At 39.0% G+C, this 17,705-nt stretch overlaps 1 protein-coding gene across 7 annotated transcripts in view; it reads left to right on the forward strand.

Moving 5' to 3' along the window:
• The window catches only part of KAT6B (lysine acetyltransferase 6B), a 207,508-nt gene that overhangs the window by 6,509 nt on the left and 183,294 nt on the right, over positions 1–17,705 (forward strand). For 5 of the 7 annotated variants that reach the window (XM_066349991.1, XM_066349988.1, XM_066349994.1 and 2 more), the window contains exons 2-3: positions 6,703–6,775; positions 9,543–10,415. In XM_066349991.1, coding sequence (XP_066206088.1) covers positions 9,795–10,415 — 621 coding nt within the window. In that variant the 5' untranslated portion in view covers positions 6,703–6,775; positions 9,543–9,794. The remainder of the gene's footprint in view (positions 1–6,702; positions 6,776–9,542; positions 10,416–17,705) is intronic. The other 2 variants (XM_066349990.1, XM_066349992.1) reach the window with 1 other exon arrangement.

Here is a 17,705-nt window from a genome sequence, read left to right on the forward strand (position 1 = left end):
TTCAGCTCACATTTATTGAGTGCCTACTCTGGGCTTGTTGCTGAGTTAGATTTATAAGTTGAACCAGATTGATGTTTGGGGAAATGAAGTACTGATGCTTTTGTTTGTTTCTTCAGTCTTCCTTCCCTCCAACCTTTACTGGATGGATACTATTCCCAGAGTGATCAAAACTTTCAACAATGTGTGTGTGTGTGTGTGCGCGTGCGCATGTACACACGTGCATGCCACTCTTGCAGTGGCTTCCACTTCATCTGTTGTGTTTGCATGTCTCAGCCTAGCTTTTGTCACAGTCAGCTTTATTTCTTACTGTTCTTTAACACATACCCTCTCTAGGCATGCACATGTACTGTGTCCCTTCGATGACTCATTCTCAGCTTCTGTGCTTTCTAGATTCCCTTCATTCATTCACTGGTGCATTCATTTAACAAATAGGAATTGAATCCTTCATGTTCAACTTGTGGTCCTGGGAAATCTTGGGACATACAAAGATGAATCAAACATGAATGCCCGTAAGAATTTTATTGACTAGTAAGGGAGGTGAGGCCAGTAGCCACGGCCACCATCACAGCCGCCTTGCCCATGCAGGTTCGCATTAGATTCAGACTGATGGTAATGAAACAATGGAGCTAAGAACTGGTGAGCTATTAGCTTTAATCCTAGCTTGCACCTGGCGGGCAAGTAATACACATAATGGGAAAACACTTTCCTTTCCATTCAGGGCTCCCAAAGCCACTGATTTATCCGAGTTTCCTAGAATCAAAGGTTTCTAGCGCGCCAGACTTATTCACCGCTGTTCCCCATCTCCTTCCTTCTCCCTGCAGATACTCTGCACAAACTGGCTTCTCACTCAGCACTCCACCATCTTGGCTGCTTCTCCTGGCCTCCTCCACGTGGCCTTTCTCTGCTCTTCTCTCTAATGCTAATCTCAGGAACTGAGAGAGAGCAAGCTCCCGGTCTGCCCCCATTTTATAGTGTAGAAATCAAAACCTTTAATCCAATATACAAATAAGGAAATCTCTGATACTTATCTGAGGCATAATAGGATTCCTCATGAGAGTGCACCACCCCACATCAAAAAAGATGGGAAAGGCTTAGTCCCAAAACCAAGCCTCAGGCTACAAGGATCCTGCCTGCCCACAGCCTGCCTTCAACACACATTCATATAATTACGCCCATCCCAAGCAAGAAGGGCAACCCATACCATTACCTGGGCGACGGGCTTCCAAGTGGGCAGCGCCATCTTTAACAAAATGAGCATAATATATTTTATCTGCCCAACAGGTCAGTACACAAATAAGCATAATACAGTGTAGAAATAGTAAGAAAGTGAAAAGCTTCTTGTTAGACAAAGAACAGTAGGGTTTCTAAGAAAGTGTTGTCTGTATTGGGCCATGAAGGATTTGAATTTGGGAGAAGAGACCAGTCAGTGGTCCAAGTTCTGCTTTGTCTCTTTCTCTCTCTCTCTCTCTTTCTTTCTTTCTTTCTTTCTTTCTTTCTTTCTTTCTTTCTTTCTTTCTTTCTTTCTTTCTTTCTTTTTCTTTCTTTCTCTCTCTCTCTCTCTCTTTCTCTTCTTTCTTTCTTTCATTCTTTCTCTTTCTTTCTCTCTCTTTCCCTCCCTCCCTCTTTCCCTCCCTCCCTCCTTCCCTCCCTTCCTCCTTCCCTCCCTCCCTCTCTCCCTCCTTTCCTTTTCCTTTTCCTTCCCTCCCCTTCCTCCCCTCCCTACCTCTAGCAAAAGAGAGAGACAGACAGACAGGAAGGGAGAGAGATGAGAAGCATCAACCCATAGTTGGCAGCACCTTAGTTTGTGATAAGGTGCTAAGGAACTGTAAAACTTAGCATTAGCAATGCTAGTTTAAAGAGGAAAAGTCAGGCCCCTTACCCTCTCCTTTCTGTAGAGAATGGAAAGAGAAGAATGCAGGAGCTTCCTGGCTTACAAGAGCAACTGGATCATCTAGTCATAGTTTAGCTAATTCCTAGAATTCTCTGGACAGGGGCCTGGGGCCACTTGCTACACAGAATTAGAAGATGGAACTTATCTGAAACCTTAGAAAACAATTTTTATGTACCTTAATCAAGAATTCCTGTACTTGGACTCACCCTAAAGTCATGAGAGTAACTATACCTCTAGACAAGGGGATCACAAGGCCCTTCTTACCCACCCCAACCAGTACTTGATTTTGTATAAAAGCAGTCTCAGAACTGTATGAGGGCCTGTATGATTTGGGATTGTGCCTCTGTAGCTAGCCATTTAGTTAATAAACTTCTCAAAAATTCATCTGGACTTGCTTGACCTGTGGTGGCGCAGGGGATAAAACATAGAACTGGAATGCTGAGGTTACCCGTTCAAAACCCTGGATTTACCTGGTCAAGGCACATATGGGAGTTGATGCTTCCTGCTCCTCCCTTCTCTCTCTTTCTCTCTTTACTCACTAAAATAAACTAATTTAAAAAAAAATTCATCTGGACTTGGTGTCTTTGGGGAACTTGCTGGTTACATTACAACAGCTGTTCATTGATTGCTTTCTTGTATGTGCTTTGACCTGGGGGCTCCAGCCAAACTGGTGACCCCTTGCTCAAGCCAGTGACATGGGGTCATGTCTATGATCCAACACTTAAGCTGGCGACCCCGCGCTCAAGCTGGTTAGCCTGCGCTCATGCCACGACCTCGAGGTTTAAACCTGGATCCTCAGATTCCCAGGCTGACACTCTGTCCGCTGCACCACTTCCTGCTCAGGCTGCTTTGTCTTTCAAGGTCCAGTTTAAGTCCCATACATCCAAGGGGTGTTCTACCTATCCACACTGAGCTGTGGTAATAGTCACAGTTTTTTCTAGTCTTTTTTCCTCTGTAATCAGAGAAAACCTTTTTTTTAAGTGACTTTTACGGAGAAGCCATATTGTATGAACAGCAAGGGTGAGGTGTTTTATTTTTGGAAAGGGTGGTGGCCCTAGTGTTTAACTCACCAGCGACTCCTACAGGTGACATACAAGGCACTTTATAAGAGATCCAGGAAGCCCAGTCTGAAAACCAACGGAGAAAGGGGTAAAGTTTAGGATTTAGCATCTGAATTAAAACCCTTCATGACTTAGTGGTCTGAGGTTTTGACTAAGTCAGGTCTCAGTTTTCTTTTGCAAGACAATGCTACCTTGCAGGTTGATTTAAGGTTTATTGATAATCTATTTAAAGTGTCTAGCCCACAGTACCTGTCAGAAAATGGTTGGCATTATTATAGTTTAGTGCTTTTTTTCCTTTTTCAAAAAAAAATTTATTGAGGCAAAATTTGTATAACAAAACTAACCATTTTAAAGTGAACAATTTAATGAGTTTTAGTATATTCACAGTGTTATATGACCACTACTCTATCTAGTTCCAAAACGTTTTCATCAATCCAAATAACCCCCACCCCACCAAGCCTTACCAATCCATGTTCTGTTTATAGAGTTATCTATTCTGAATGTGTCATAGAAATGGAATGATATGATATGTTACCTTTTGTATTTAGCTTCTTTCACAACATGTTTTTGAGATCATTTACATTGTAACATGTATTAGTACTTCATTCCTTTTTATGACTGAAGAATATTCCAGTGTATGGAGATATACAAACACACACACACACACACACACACACACACACACACACACACACACACACTTATTCATTCTTCTTTTGGGAGACATTTGGGCTGTTTTGACCTTTGCTATTGTGTATAGTGGATGTCATGAATGTGTGTGTGTTTCCTTATTTGAGTACCTGTTTCATTTCTTTGGTCTATATACTGAGAAATAGAATTATGGGGTTATATGGTAATTTTATGTTTAATATTTTGAGGTACCACAAAACAGTACTTAATTGTTTCTTATCCCTGTAGCACCTACCATAGGACTGTACTCCCAGAACAACATCTCCATAAGTATTTGTTGGTTCTTTGATTAGTATTTATAACGTTACCTCCCAATTCACACGTTTTGGGCCTCAAGCAGTAACTTTCAGGAAAATAGATGCCACTCGGACTTGGAAGTTAACAAATATCACCATATGGATGATGTTTGATGTTGTCAGACAGCACATATTTGTTCACTGAGGATGCTGTTTTGAGCAACTCTGCCAATAGTCTGTACTGGATGGTTATAGAAGGAAAGAAGTTAATGTCTCTTTCCTTAAGCAGGGTATGTTCTGTTTCTTAAGACACTGTTAAGATTTGTGGATCCTCACTTAGTTACATAATAGGCTGTGAAAAGATCCAGGAATATATAAAAGTGAGAGCTAAAAATACTTTTTACAAGTAAAACTCGGGATGACAAAAGAGTAAACTCTATTATTAATCTTTATTTTTTTCTACCACTGTTTTTGGCTCATCCATAATCTCATGACTTGAGAGTTATGGGATTGAGTTTGAAACAACACACAGTTTAGTAAAAGCTCGGAGGAAGCATCACATAATATTTATTATTAGGATATTTTGACATGGATATTTCTGAATAGTTCTGATATTTATATATACTAATGAAGCCAAAACCTCAATGTTGGACTAAGCATTTCTCTAGATCTGTTTAGAATAGTTTGTAATGAGTGATGTAAATAGTGTTTTATTAGAAGACTGTATGCTACAACCATATAATTTACTGCTATTATTTTGTAGTTAAAATAAAATGATTCAAGATCTCAGAAAATAGAATAATTTGATTTGATGTAGCATGAGTCCTCAGAATTAATTTGGAATGATTCACTCTCTTTTTGATAGCCTTTTAGTCCAACTTTCAAGTTTTTATAGAAAAAAATGAGAAGAGAATAATGATTTTTAGGGTTGCACTGATAGAATATTCTGTCTATGTATGAAACAAATCCTAGTGCTCTGAAAAATAGAAGTGGTGTGGATAATTCTAAATCAGGAGGAAAAGAAGCATTTCTATTTGGCTTCTGAATGAATTATGCATATTCTTTCCTGTAGATTTGTCTTTCTAGTTAGAGACTGCTTAGACTAAAATCAAATTGGTTTTCAATCTCTTAGAGTATACTAATTTACAGTGGGGCCAGTGGAGTCAGAAACAAACCAGTTTAAGATTTAAAAATTTCCAGTGGATAATATATATATGTGTGTGTGTGTGTGTGTGTGTGTGTGTTGAGAATTGGCTGCAGATAAGAGACTTCTGATTTTGCTCATCTCCTAGCTGTATGTGTGTTAAAAAAACTAAAATCACTGATTCTGCTTGTAGCAAAGAGCTGCTGAGTTACATCTGCTTCTGCTTAATTAACTGTTGGTTGGTGTCAGATGAGAGCTAATTTTGAGATTAAATTGAGGAGGGGGGTGTGTCTGGGGGGGGAGGCGGAAGGAGGATCTGTGGTTGCTTGTTGTTATTCACAGCTTTGTTCTAACTTTATTTTCTTCCCTTTCATCAATACTGCCCTTAAGTATGAACTGTATAAACACATACTCACTATTGTGGAAACTTGTTACATCCTTCTCTTAGGTGCAGTTATAGGCCTGAGTTTGATACTAATCAGTACCTAGATGCCAGGTGACCTTTGGGGCATATTGTGAAAATTGCCATCTTGATATCAATCAGTACCTAGATGCCTTTGGGACGAATAGTGAAAATTGCTTATGAAATACTGACTTTTAAACAACATTTGATCCTCCCCCACTCACTCTTCTGATAAAATGTTATACCTGCCTGGCTACTTGAGTATTAGTGGATTTTTTTTCCCCTTGTGATCCTTTCTTAGATTCTAGCATGGCCCTGGCTGGTTGGCTCAGCGGTAGAGTGTCGGCCCAGTGTGGGCAAGTCCCAGGTTTGATTCCTGGTCAGGACACACAGGAGAAGCGACCATATGCTTCTCAATTCCTACCCCCTCTCTCACTCTCTGTCTGACTCTCTCCCACCCCTTCCTGCAGCCATGGCTTGAATGGTTTGAGCCCAGGGCACTGAGGTTGGCTCTATGGCCTCACCTCAGGTGCTAAAATAGCTTAGTTGCCGAGCAATGGAGCAGGGCCCCAGATGGGCAGAGCATTGCCCTGTAGTGGGCTTGCTGGGAGGATACCGGTCGGGGCACATGTGGGAGTCTGTCTCTCTGCCTCCTCGCCTCTTACATTAAAAAAAAAAAAAAAAAAAAAAAAAGATGATTCTATCACACACCTGATTTTTAACATTTGGAAACCAGTTCTGGCCTTACAGAAAAGTTACCTTTTAGTCCCAAATTCCCGTTCTTAAATATTCTTTGGTGAGGTGAAAGAGTTAATATATTGCCAAAGGTAGTGTGCTAATAAACTCACTACAGCGTTATATGTGAATAGTTGTGGAGAGCCTGGATGGTTGCTGGATTTAAGGCAGGGGTCGGGAACCTATGGCTCGCGAGCCAGATGTGGCTCTTTTGATGGCTGCATCTCGCTCGCAGACAAATCTTTAATAAAAAAAAATAATAACGTTAAAAATATAAAGCATTCTCATATATTACAATCCATTCATTTCCTACCGCTCATGTTCATGGTTGCCGGTGGCTGGAGCCAATCACAGCTGTCCTCTGGGGCAACACCTAATTTTTATTGGATAATGCCTAACATACATGGGTCGTTGTATGGCTCTCACGGAATTACATTTTAAAATATGTGGCTTTCGTGGCTCTCTCAGCCAAAAAGGTTCCCGACACCTAATTTAAGGGATGTCCTTGTGCCTGAACTAACATTATTTTTTTTTCCTTTTAGCAGATTTGCCTGAAGATTTGGACAATCTTCTGTTTTGTCATGGACTGTTAATGCATTTGGAGTTCCAATTCTGGTATTTTCCCCTATTTTATTATATTTTTAAGATATAAAATGTCAGTTTTACTGAAATATGTTCATAATGGAATATGAATGATTCTTTTGATTGTGGGTAAGGATTGTGGTAACAGCTTGTCATGAAGGTATATTTTGGGTATTTATTAGTCATGAGATGTGTTTTGTTATAATGTATGTTCATTTGCTTGTGTAACCAAGATGCCTGAAAACAACTTTGCAGTATTGGATACTTTTCCCTGACCTCTTTTCCTGCTTGCTGCATTTATATTTTGTGCAATCAAATTAAGTTAGATGATTCATCCTTAATAAATGATGAAAGATGAAATAATTACTTGGACACAGTAAAATGTCTTCTAATGAAATTTTGCCCCAAACCTTTTTACTCTGGAAAGATCAGCTTTCTGTTTTAAATTTTCTAACACAAAATATTTCTTGTGTTCTATCATGAAAATGGTTGCACTATGATTTCATTCCTAAACACACTGTATTCCAAATCTAACATTTTTGTCAATGATATATATAATGACATTGGGACATGCTTATTAGATTTGCAGATGACACAGATGACAGACTCAAACAAAACAATCTTTAATGGAACTCAGTCCAACCAAATGAACTTGAACTGTAATAAAATTTAAATCCGAGCATTTGAATTTGCACAAGGAAAAGAATGGAAAGACTCAGGTTGATAGCATTTTTGAAAGAAGATTTAGGATTTTTAATTGAACTGCGTGCTTAGCATAGCCAGTTGTGTGGCAGGGCTGTTAGAAAGTTCATGAAACCTTGGATTGCATTTCTAATTGGATGATGCCCAGAATACCAGATTTTAAGGTGTGCGTTAGGCACTAGTGAGCAACAAAGAAGGAGTTGCTTGGAAACCATGTGGTACGAGTTATCTAAAGTGGGCTGGAGGTAGGATGGGTTTTGATTGTAGTGGGTTTCAAAAGATACTTGTTTTCAAATATTTGAAAGCCTGTCATATTAGAGAATTAATAAGAATTTCTTGAGATTGTTCCATGGGTACTGGGACTAGTGGGTAGAAATTGTGGTAGAAAGGCAAATTTTTGGCTCCTTTGAACAAGAAATATATTACAGTTAGTGCTGTTAAACAGTGGAGTGAGCTGCCTCAACAAAGTGACAAATTCGCAATTACTGGAAGTATTTTGAGACTTTCTGGCCCATGTGTTGGGGATATTGAACAAAGGATGTTTTACTGGATAACTAGAGGTTGGACTAGATGACCTCTTAGGTCCCTTCAGCCACATGTTTCTGAATCTGAATGGAAAAAATGGAGTGAGCCTACAGTTCACTTACTGGCAGGAGGATAGTCCTTTTTAAACGGCCTTCTTCAAGCTGGCTGAGTAAGTATAGGTCAGTGGTCCAATTGTTGGTCAGCAGCAGACTCTTGGAGAGCAAGTGTTATATTTTTCAGGATATCTAGGAAGACATTAATTTCTTCTGTTTTGGTACAGTAAATCTTAATAAGTAACCAGAGATAACTTTAATTTTGTATTTTATGATATATTTTTCAGTGCATAGATATCACATTTGATGGAAATGATGACTGTATGTTGAATAATAAGTACTGTGCTCACTTAATTCTCTCATCAGTTCTGTGAGGGATATATTATTACTGCCCTGCAGATAAAGTGATTAAACTTTAGGTCACCCAGCTTTCTCTGCTAGATGTTGTTGGAGCTGGCCTTCATAACACTAGTCTGACTGCAGAGGCAGAGCTGCCTCAGGGCCAGCAGCTGGGTTCAGGGGAAGACAGTGCTGGACTTAGATAGGAGAATAATAGCATTAACGCTTTAAGCCTCCCTGACTGTTACTTTGAGTGAGTTCCATCATCCCCTGAGCCTCAATTTACTCACAGAGTTGTCCTGGTGGTTAAATGACAAGTTATATGAGAGCGTAGTCTTAAACTTTAAACAACAAAAAGAGTTAAGATATGGATATTATAAGGGCAGAAGCAAGACTGGAGCCCAGATCTGACCCAGCTCCTAGGCCAGGTGCTCTAGATTAGAGGTCCAGGGTGGTGTTGGTGCCTCTGAGGCTCTCCGAGAGCAATACCGCTGTCTACCTGGAGTCAGCTTTGTATGAACCTTCCTTGTATTGAGCAGTTTCATGAGTTCATTGGGTGGTAAGATGACTAGAATGCTACAGCATTTAAAAGGTAATGGGTTATGTTACTATGTTTATTTCAGTTTTCCAACTTGTGGGTTAGAGAGCATCAGTGACCCTTTCAAAGGGATGGGAAGATATGATTCTGTAGAAGTGGCTACACGGGACATTTTTTGTGTACAAGGCTAGAGAAATATAATATCTAACTGAAATTAAAAAAACAGATTATTGCTCTTTTTTAGAGATTTCTTAAAGTAAGTTTACTTTCATCAGATTTTTTTATATCATAGATTTATTCTTTGTCAATTTTATGTTTATGATAGACATATATCTTTGAACTACTTTCATGTAATTTTATTAACTTTCAATAAAGGTTATCCATATAACTTAGATGTGATCTCTTAAATGCCCCATAAGTGACCTCATGTAAATGACAAGTGAAAAGTCCTAAAAAAAATTTCTTTCTCAGACTGAGACCCAATTTCTGGTTGGAAAATACAGTCACTGGGACTTTGTTACATAATATTTTTCTGTCATAACTTCTGGGGTCATTTTGCATTGGAAAAAAGTGACTAAAGAGTCTTTAAATTTATTTTTAGAAGTTTCTTTATTAAGAGTCTTCCCCCTTTTTATTCTTCAAGGTCTTGATTTCCTACTTAAAGATGTTCTTCGCCCGAACACAGCCTTTCCTGTTGGTCAAATAAGACAACTATCAACATTGTCTGTCCTTTTTAATCTCTTAAAGATGGATGTTTGTAATATGTTTCTTAATATGTTCTGGAATACTCTGCCCATTTGTTGAATTGTAAATGACTTTTAAATGTGCACGTTCTGTTAAATACAAGGACAACCTCTATGGGTAACTTCTGTATTGAAGAAGTCATTTGTCAACCATGGTAAAACTTGCAAACCCACTTTATACAGAGTGGATTCTTGAAGCTATACAGAAAATCAAAAAGCAGAAGCAAAGGCCCTCTGAAGAGAGAATCTGCCATGCAGTCAGTACTTCCCATGGGTTGGATAAGAAGACAGTCTCTGAACAGCTGGAACTCAGTGTTCAGGATGGCTCAGTTCTCAAAGTCACCAACAAAGGCCTTGCCTCCTATAAGGACCCAGACAACCCTGGGCGATTTTCATCAGTTAAACCAGGCACTTTTCCTAAGTCAACCAAGGGGTCTAGAGGAACATGTAATGATCTCCACAATGTGGACTGGAATAAACTTTTAAGGAGAGCAATTGAAGGACTTGAGGAGCCAAATGGCTCCTCCCTGAAGAACATAGAGAAGTATCTCAGAAGTCAAGGTGATCTTACAAACACCACCAACAACCCAGCCTTTCAACAGCGGCTGCGACTGGGGGCCAAACGCGCAGTGAACAATGGGAGGTTACTGAAAGATGGGCCGCAGTACAGGGTCAACTATGGAAGTTCAGATGGCAAAGGGGCTCCCAAATTTCCCAGTGCTTTCCCATCCTCGCTTCCACCCGTCAGCCTTCTCCCCCACGAGAAAGACCAGGTAAGTGAAGAGAGAATATTAATGCATTCTAAATATTGCCCATTTGACTTCTATAGTTTTAATTAAATTTTATATGGACAAAAGTTTTGAGTCAAGTTTGACAAAACCATGTGTTTGCCTTAGAGCAGGCTTTTATATTTTAAAATGTATATATTGTCTTACAATATAAAGTGTTCTGTATTTTATAGTGTATTGAGGGCTTCCTCATTGGTTGACTAATACTTTAACATTATGTGATTTTTTTTTTTTCTGAGAGAGAGAGAGAAAGAGAGACAGAGACAGAAAGACAGGAAGGGAGAGAGATGAGAAGCATCAATTCATAGTTGCAGCACCTTAGTTCATTGATTGCTTCTCATATGTTTCTTGACTGGGGATGGGGGGCAGCATAGCCAGTGACCCTTTGCTCAAGTCAGCAACCTTGGGCTCAAGCCAGAGACCAGGGAGACATGTCTATGATCCCACATTTAAGCCAACAACCCCATGCTCAAGTTGGTGAGCCTGTGTTCAAGCCAGCGACCTTGGGCTTTCGAACCTGGGTCCTCAGCGTCCCAGGTCAACGCTCTATCCACTGTGCCACCACCTGGTCAGGCTGATTATGTGATTTTTTTTTTTATTATTTAATTTTTTATTTTTGTATTTTTCTGAAGTTGAAACGGAGAGGCAGTCAGACAGACTCCTGCATGCGCCCGACCGGGATCCACCCAGCACGCCCACCAGGGGGCGATGCTCTGCCCATCTGGGGCGTTGCTCTGTTGCAACCAGAGCCACTCTAGCACCTGAGGCAGAGGCCACAGAGCCATCCTCAGTGCCTGGGCCAACTTTGCTCCAATGGAGCCTTGGCTGCAGGAGGGTAAGAGAGAGACAGAGAGGAAGGAGGGGCGGGGTGGAGAAGCAGATGGGCGCTTCTTCTGTGTGCCTTGGCCAGGAATCGAACCTGGGACTCCTGCACACCAGGCCGATGCTCTACCACTGAGCCAACCGGCCAGGGCTTGATTTTTTTTTTAAACCTCTAATTGCTCACCTGCTAACTGGTGAGTGCTTAGAGAACTTTAATCCTCATACCTCAAGGTAGAATCATATGTGTTTTTAAAAATCTAAGAAAGGCCATTGTATATTTTTCCCTTTTTAATTCTTTATTATTTTTATTTTCAGCTTTATTGAGGTATAATTGATATTTTCCTCTTTACTATTTTCAGGGAAGAATTATTTATAGACTAAATATTTTTAATTCTGATAGTCTGTTCATTCCTAGAATTGTTTTAATCTGTGACGTAAGTTCTCCTATTTCAATTTGAAGTAATTTATTTTTATTTATTTATTTATTTGAAGTAATTTGTCTCAGTGGGTGAAAGTGAATATTTTGTCTCATAATGTTTTTTTCCTTATATTCTTTGGTTTCTCTGGGGCTTATGTTATTTCTGTAATGTTTATACATATATGGCAGATTTCTCCTTAAATTACCACTCCAGCCCTACTCTTTAGTTGAGTAGAATTTTCTTTGTTTTGTTTCTACACTCAAACTAAAACCAAAGTAGAGCTACAGCAAATTATTTACAATAATCCTGGTCCTCTGGTTTTGGGCTTGTTTTCTGTCCTTTGGGTAAATGGATACATTTATATCAGTTAACTTCACATCTTGTAAACCATTAACCAGTGCTGATACAAAGGAGGGTTGTACATATTTGCTACATTTTTATAAGTGATGGAAACAGATGTGTTAGGAAAAGTTGTGCACCTGATAACATGCTTTTTTCTCTTTGGATACTGCCAACCTTTAAAGTAGACCCTGTTTCCCTCGGTTCTTTCAGCTGATAGGGACCCAGCTCTAGAAACTAGGTAGGACCAGGTGGTTTGCCTTTCCATGGTCCGATCTGAACCCTAGCATTTGTATCTTAACTATATTTTTATTTTATTAGTTTTCCTCAACATTTTAAAAAAATTTATTGATTTTAGAGAGGAGAGAGAGAGAGAGAAGGGGATGAGGAACGCGAAGTATCAACTTGTAGTAGTTGCATCTTGCATGTGCCTTGACCGGGCAAGCCTGGGCTTTCGAACTGGCAACTTCAGCGTTCCAGGACAGTGCTAACCCACTGTGCCACCACAGGTCAGGCAGTTTTCCTCAACATTTATTTTATCCTTTGGTGGTGTTTGTGTTTGTATGTAATCAGCTTCCAGTTCTTTGTGAGAGAATGTGAGCATAAAGAAGTAAACCTATGAAATTTTCTTGTTAATAACATTTGTTTAAAAAAAATACAGCAGATGACTCAAATCCTAATTTCTGTGTCTGACACAGACACACTTAAGCACTTCTGTTTCTCATTAAATATTTTTATAAAAGACTGTACTATGAGGAAATTCCTCAAGGGAATATATAGCCATTTCTTGATGGATTTGCATATCTTTGTTTTTAAAATATATATATATTACCCTAAGGCAGTGGTCCCCAACCTTTTTTGGGCCATGGACCGGTTTAATGTCAGAAAATATTTTCACGGACCGGCTTTTAGGGTGAGATGGATAAATGTATCATGTGACCGAGACAAGTGTCAAGAGTGAGTCTTAGACGGATGTAACAGAGGTAATCTGGTCATTTTTTAAAAATAAAACATCGTTCAGACTTAAATATAAATAATGTAAGTTATTTATTCTTTTTTTGCGGACCGGTACCAAATAGCCTACGACCGGTACCAGTCCGTGGCCCAGGGGTTGGGGAACACTGCCCTAAGGTATATTAGAGTTTTATAATCACCAGGTATGTGAACTAATTCAGGCAGCGTTAGGTGATTTAATGGTGTGTTTTGATAATTTTGTGACCTAGGGGATATTTTTACCTGTTATAGAGGAGTCACTACAAATTTTCCACAGTCCCTTTCCTATCCTTCTCTTTCACCTTGCCCACTATTTCTTGCAGACCTTATCATATTTTTTTTCTTACAGCATCTGTACTGAAGTATTTTTAGTCTAAAGGAAAATTCATGTCTGAAGGTGTCTAGGATTGAGAACACTGTAATTTATTGCTTAGCATGCAATTGTTACTGCTCTTTTTGTGATGCTGGTCTTCAGATTGTCCAGTTAGAACCATCATATAACAAAGAAAGCTGAGAAAATGTGTCTTACAAATTTTACTTGATGAAATTTAGAGATCAGTTGTATTGAGTAATTAAAATCTAGTTCTTAAAAAAAGAACATAAAAATAAATGAAAATCAGGTCCAGTCATTTTGGCCACAATGTATTGTATTGTTTGTATTGTATATTACAATAGCATTTTCCCTTATAAAATGTAATAAAAACTATATAACAATACATTGCCCTTTGAGATTGCAAATGGTAAAATGTTTAAAACCATGTGCAGTTGCTAAGAAAACGTATTAGAAATTCTTAACCTAGGTCCATGAATGAGTGTGGGGAAGGCACACCACAAATCCCCTGAAATTGAACAGTTATGTGTAATCCCATATTTTTCTAGGGTCAATTCTCAGAGATCCAAAATGTCAGATAGCCAATGTGAACATTTTTTGTACTATAGATAATATTTTGAATTTCTTAGTCTAAAACCATAATATGCTAATGATTATCTTGCTTCAGCTGCTGAACTTGGATCTGTATTGGTTGTACTGTACTGCAGTTTCCTGTGTATGGGACTTTTTCTAATATATTTGAAAGACAGATCATCATTGTTCTTGTGCTAGAAGTCTGTATGTGGAGTTTGCATTGTGGGAGGACATTCATGGTATAAATAGGAACTGTTTGTATAGGGAGAGAGTAAGAGTAATTTCAATTACAATTTAGTCAACTGATATCTTTCAAAAAAGCTGTTATTCTAGTTACTTTTGCTGAGCAGTTTCATTTAACTGTAAAAAAAATAGTAAAAATAATAACTAACATTTCTTAAGGGTTAAATGCTGGAACAAGTGCTTTACATTTATTTTTTTCTTACACAATAACTGTGAGGGCAATAGATTTATTATGTTTACTTTACAAAAGAAAAACTAAGGCTCAAAGCCCAAGTCATTTGTTCAAGGTGACTTATAGAGCTGGTGAGTGGTAAAACCAATTGTAATGAGACAGTCTGACCCCATACCTTTCCATTGCTGGGCTGTATACTCATCCACAGTAGTGATTTTTCATTAGTAGTAAAAGTGTCTCTTCAAGTTCCACAGATGCTTAGAAGCAGTTTTCCCTGAACAAACAGATTTCTGGCATTTTAATTTGGTAACTGCACTGAGCCTATTATAGTTTTTAAAGTACATATTATTTATAATATTAGCAATGTGGGAAAGTAGTTGGGAAAATATAAATCTGTGTCTAATTAGATTTAACATCATCATCATTCCTATGCATGGCTGCGAGGAGGAATACAGTGCAAGTTAAAATAGATGGACTCCTTTCCTTTCAGAAATGTAATTGCACATCCTCTGATAGTCTAGAATTCAAATTGGGTATCACCACACTGGTTTCTTAGCATGATGTCTTTGTATTTATTTAAGAAAGCTCTTTTTGGTGATTTGATATGGAAATGCATTAAAACCACTGAAGATGACACTTCATCTTTGAATTGGTGAGGGAACTCCTAAAGGACAGTGTTAGTGTTTCTCATTAAAAATGGTAAAGCTCAATTAGGTCATATTAGGAGGACTTCGGAAAGTCAAATATTCTAAGAGAGACTTCAGTTATCACCATGGATTTTGTAGCATTAAATTTCATTTGAACATTTGGGCTTTAGCATTTCTATAAAACCAGCTTAGTTCAATTTTAAACAGATTCCTTGGTATTTCACTTTATTGGGAATATCTTCCTAAAATTTACTGTGTCAAATCTTGGTATGTTTCTAGTACAGTACATAATATATATGGGACCTCTTATTCTCATTCTAGGCAATATAGTTGGAAAGAGACATACTCCCAATATAAAGTAAGGCTTTTGATTTTTTTTTTTTTTTTTTTTTTTTAAGAAATGAAATGGCCTGACCATGAGGTGGCACAGTGGATAGAGCATTGGACTGGGATGCGGAGGACCCAGGTTTGAAACCCAGAGGTCCCAGCTTGAGTGCGGGATCGCTGGCTTGAGTGTGGAATCATTGACATGACCCCATGGTTGCTGGCTTGAGCCCAATGGTCGCTAGCTTGACGACCATGGTCGCTGGCTTGAGCAGGAGGTCACTCACACTGCTGTAGCTTGCCAGGCAAGACACATATGAGAAAGCAATTGATGAACAACTAAGGCGCTGCAATGAAGAATTGATGCTTCTCATCTCTCTCCCTTCCTGTCTGTCTGTCTGTCCCTATCTGCCCCTCTCTGACTCTCTCTCTCTCTGTCAAAAAACGAAAAGGAAAAAAAAGGAAATGAAATGACTCTTAGAATCTTACAGAAACATTCAAACATAATTATAAAAACAATAATGCTGTCAATAAAAAAAAAAATAATAAAAAAGACTAGTTTAAAAAGGAGTACAGCCCTGGCTGGATAGCTGGGTTGGTTAGAGCTCTGTCCCAAAGTGCAGACAGAGGACAGAGGTTGCTGATTTGATCCCCAGTCAGGGCACATGGAGGAGCAGATTACTGCTTCTGCTTCTTTCTCTCTCCCATCCTCTTTTGCTAAAATCAATCAATAAATTTTTTAAAAAATTAAAAAAAAACAAAATAAGGAGTACAGATGATCAGAGGTGGGGCCAAAATGTTTTATCTCCAGGGGTCTTGGCTTATTCAGTTGTTTATTCTAGTTGTCCCTCACTCCTTTTAGGGAGATATTTTATTAGGGCTTTTAGCAATGTTATTAGTATGAAATATTTCAATAAATAGAAGATTAATATACATAATACATCAGTTTCTTGTGGTGTATAAGTGTCATAATTAAAGAACTTTAGTTTTAGATTTCTCTTCACTTTTTTCGATTCTGCCCTCTAATCTCTCGTCCCATTATCCTTGCCCTAGGGAGACCCTGCTTGGCTCTCTCTGGGACTTTTCCAATCGCCTGTACTTTGTGAAGCACCATTCACTTGCCATATTGTTCTGTGATGGGGCAGACTTCCAGAAGTTTCTCAGCCCTAGGGGAATTATCCATAGTCTCAGGCAACTCTGCATCTCTTTGGCAGAACTGTGTGTATTTTTTTATCTGCTAATTATGTAGAGTCCAAATGTCCTCCTTTCTGTTGTCCTTCTTAGTTTTCCTTTGAATCGGTGTCCTTTGTATTGCAGATGTCACATTTCTCAAAGAATGCTTACCTAAGTGTATTCAACTGAATGTTGGAGAGAGCCCTAAATATTGCAAAATATACTCTTCCATATAACCTGAATTTTGGATTTGGTGTGGCTGAAAGTCAGTTTTAGAATGACGAAAGTCAGATAGAAACCTATTATAATGGGAAAGAATAGGTGAATCAGACACTTGCTGGTCCAAGGGCAGGGGAGGAAGAAGACTGTAGTTCATGTTGTTAATTAATCTTCTGAAGTTCTTCAAAATTAGCAGAGTATCTGAGGGACCACTTTTGTGAGCAGATAGTAGTTGTCGATGCATTGTTGAGAGCAGTAGGATTGTCTCGAACTAGTTTGTTGGGTCAAGCAAAAGATAAAATGAAGAGCAAATGAGTCTTTTTATTGCACTTTGGGGAATGACAGCTTGTTCTACTTCAGAGCTTTTTATCAAGATGGGACTTGTCTAGAGTTCTAATGAAATAGGCTTCAGGAGTAGAAACATAATGTCTGAGGATTTTTGACTATTCAAATAAGCGTTAAACATTCTTTTCTTTTCTTTTTTTTTTGTATTTTTCTGAGGTTGGAAACGGGGAGGCAGTCAGACAGACTCCCGTATGCACCCGACTGGGATCCACCCGGCATGCCCACCAGGAGGCGATCGATGCTCTGCCTGTCTGGGGCGATGCTCTGTTGCAACCAGGGCTATTCTAGCACCTGAGGCAGAGGCCATGGAGCCATCCTCAGCGCCTGGGCCAACTTTGCTCCAATGGAGCCTTGGCTGTAGGAGGGGAAGAGAGAGACAGAGAGGAAGGAGAGGGGAAAGGGTGGAGAAGCAGATGGTCGCTTCTCCTGTGTGCCCTGGCTGGGAATCAAACCCGGGACTCCTGTACACCAGGCCGATGCTCGACCACTGAGCCAACCGGACAGGGCTTAAACATTCTTTTTTTTACTCTTTACATCTTAGATGTATTTGATAGTGTAGCTGCCTTTTCTATAATAGGTAATCCTGATATGAATGATACATATACCAGACTGTTTTCTGATTTCCTAATGTTATTATCTTCCAAGCATTAAGGATGCTAAGGGTATGGTTTCTTG

The sequence above is a fragment of the Saccopteryx leptura genome, chromosome 9 (genome assembly GCF_036850995.1).
Source record: "Saccopteryx leptura isolate mSacLep1 chromosome 9, mSacLep1_pri_phased_curated, whole genome shotgun sequence".
Classification (NCBI taxonomy): Eukaryota; Metazoa; Chordata; class Mammalia; order Chiroptera; family Emballonuridae; genus Saccopteryx; species Saccopteryx leptura.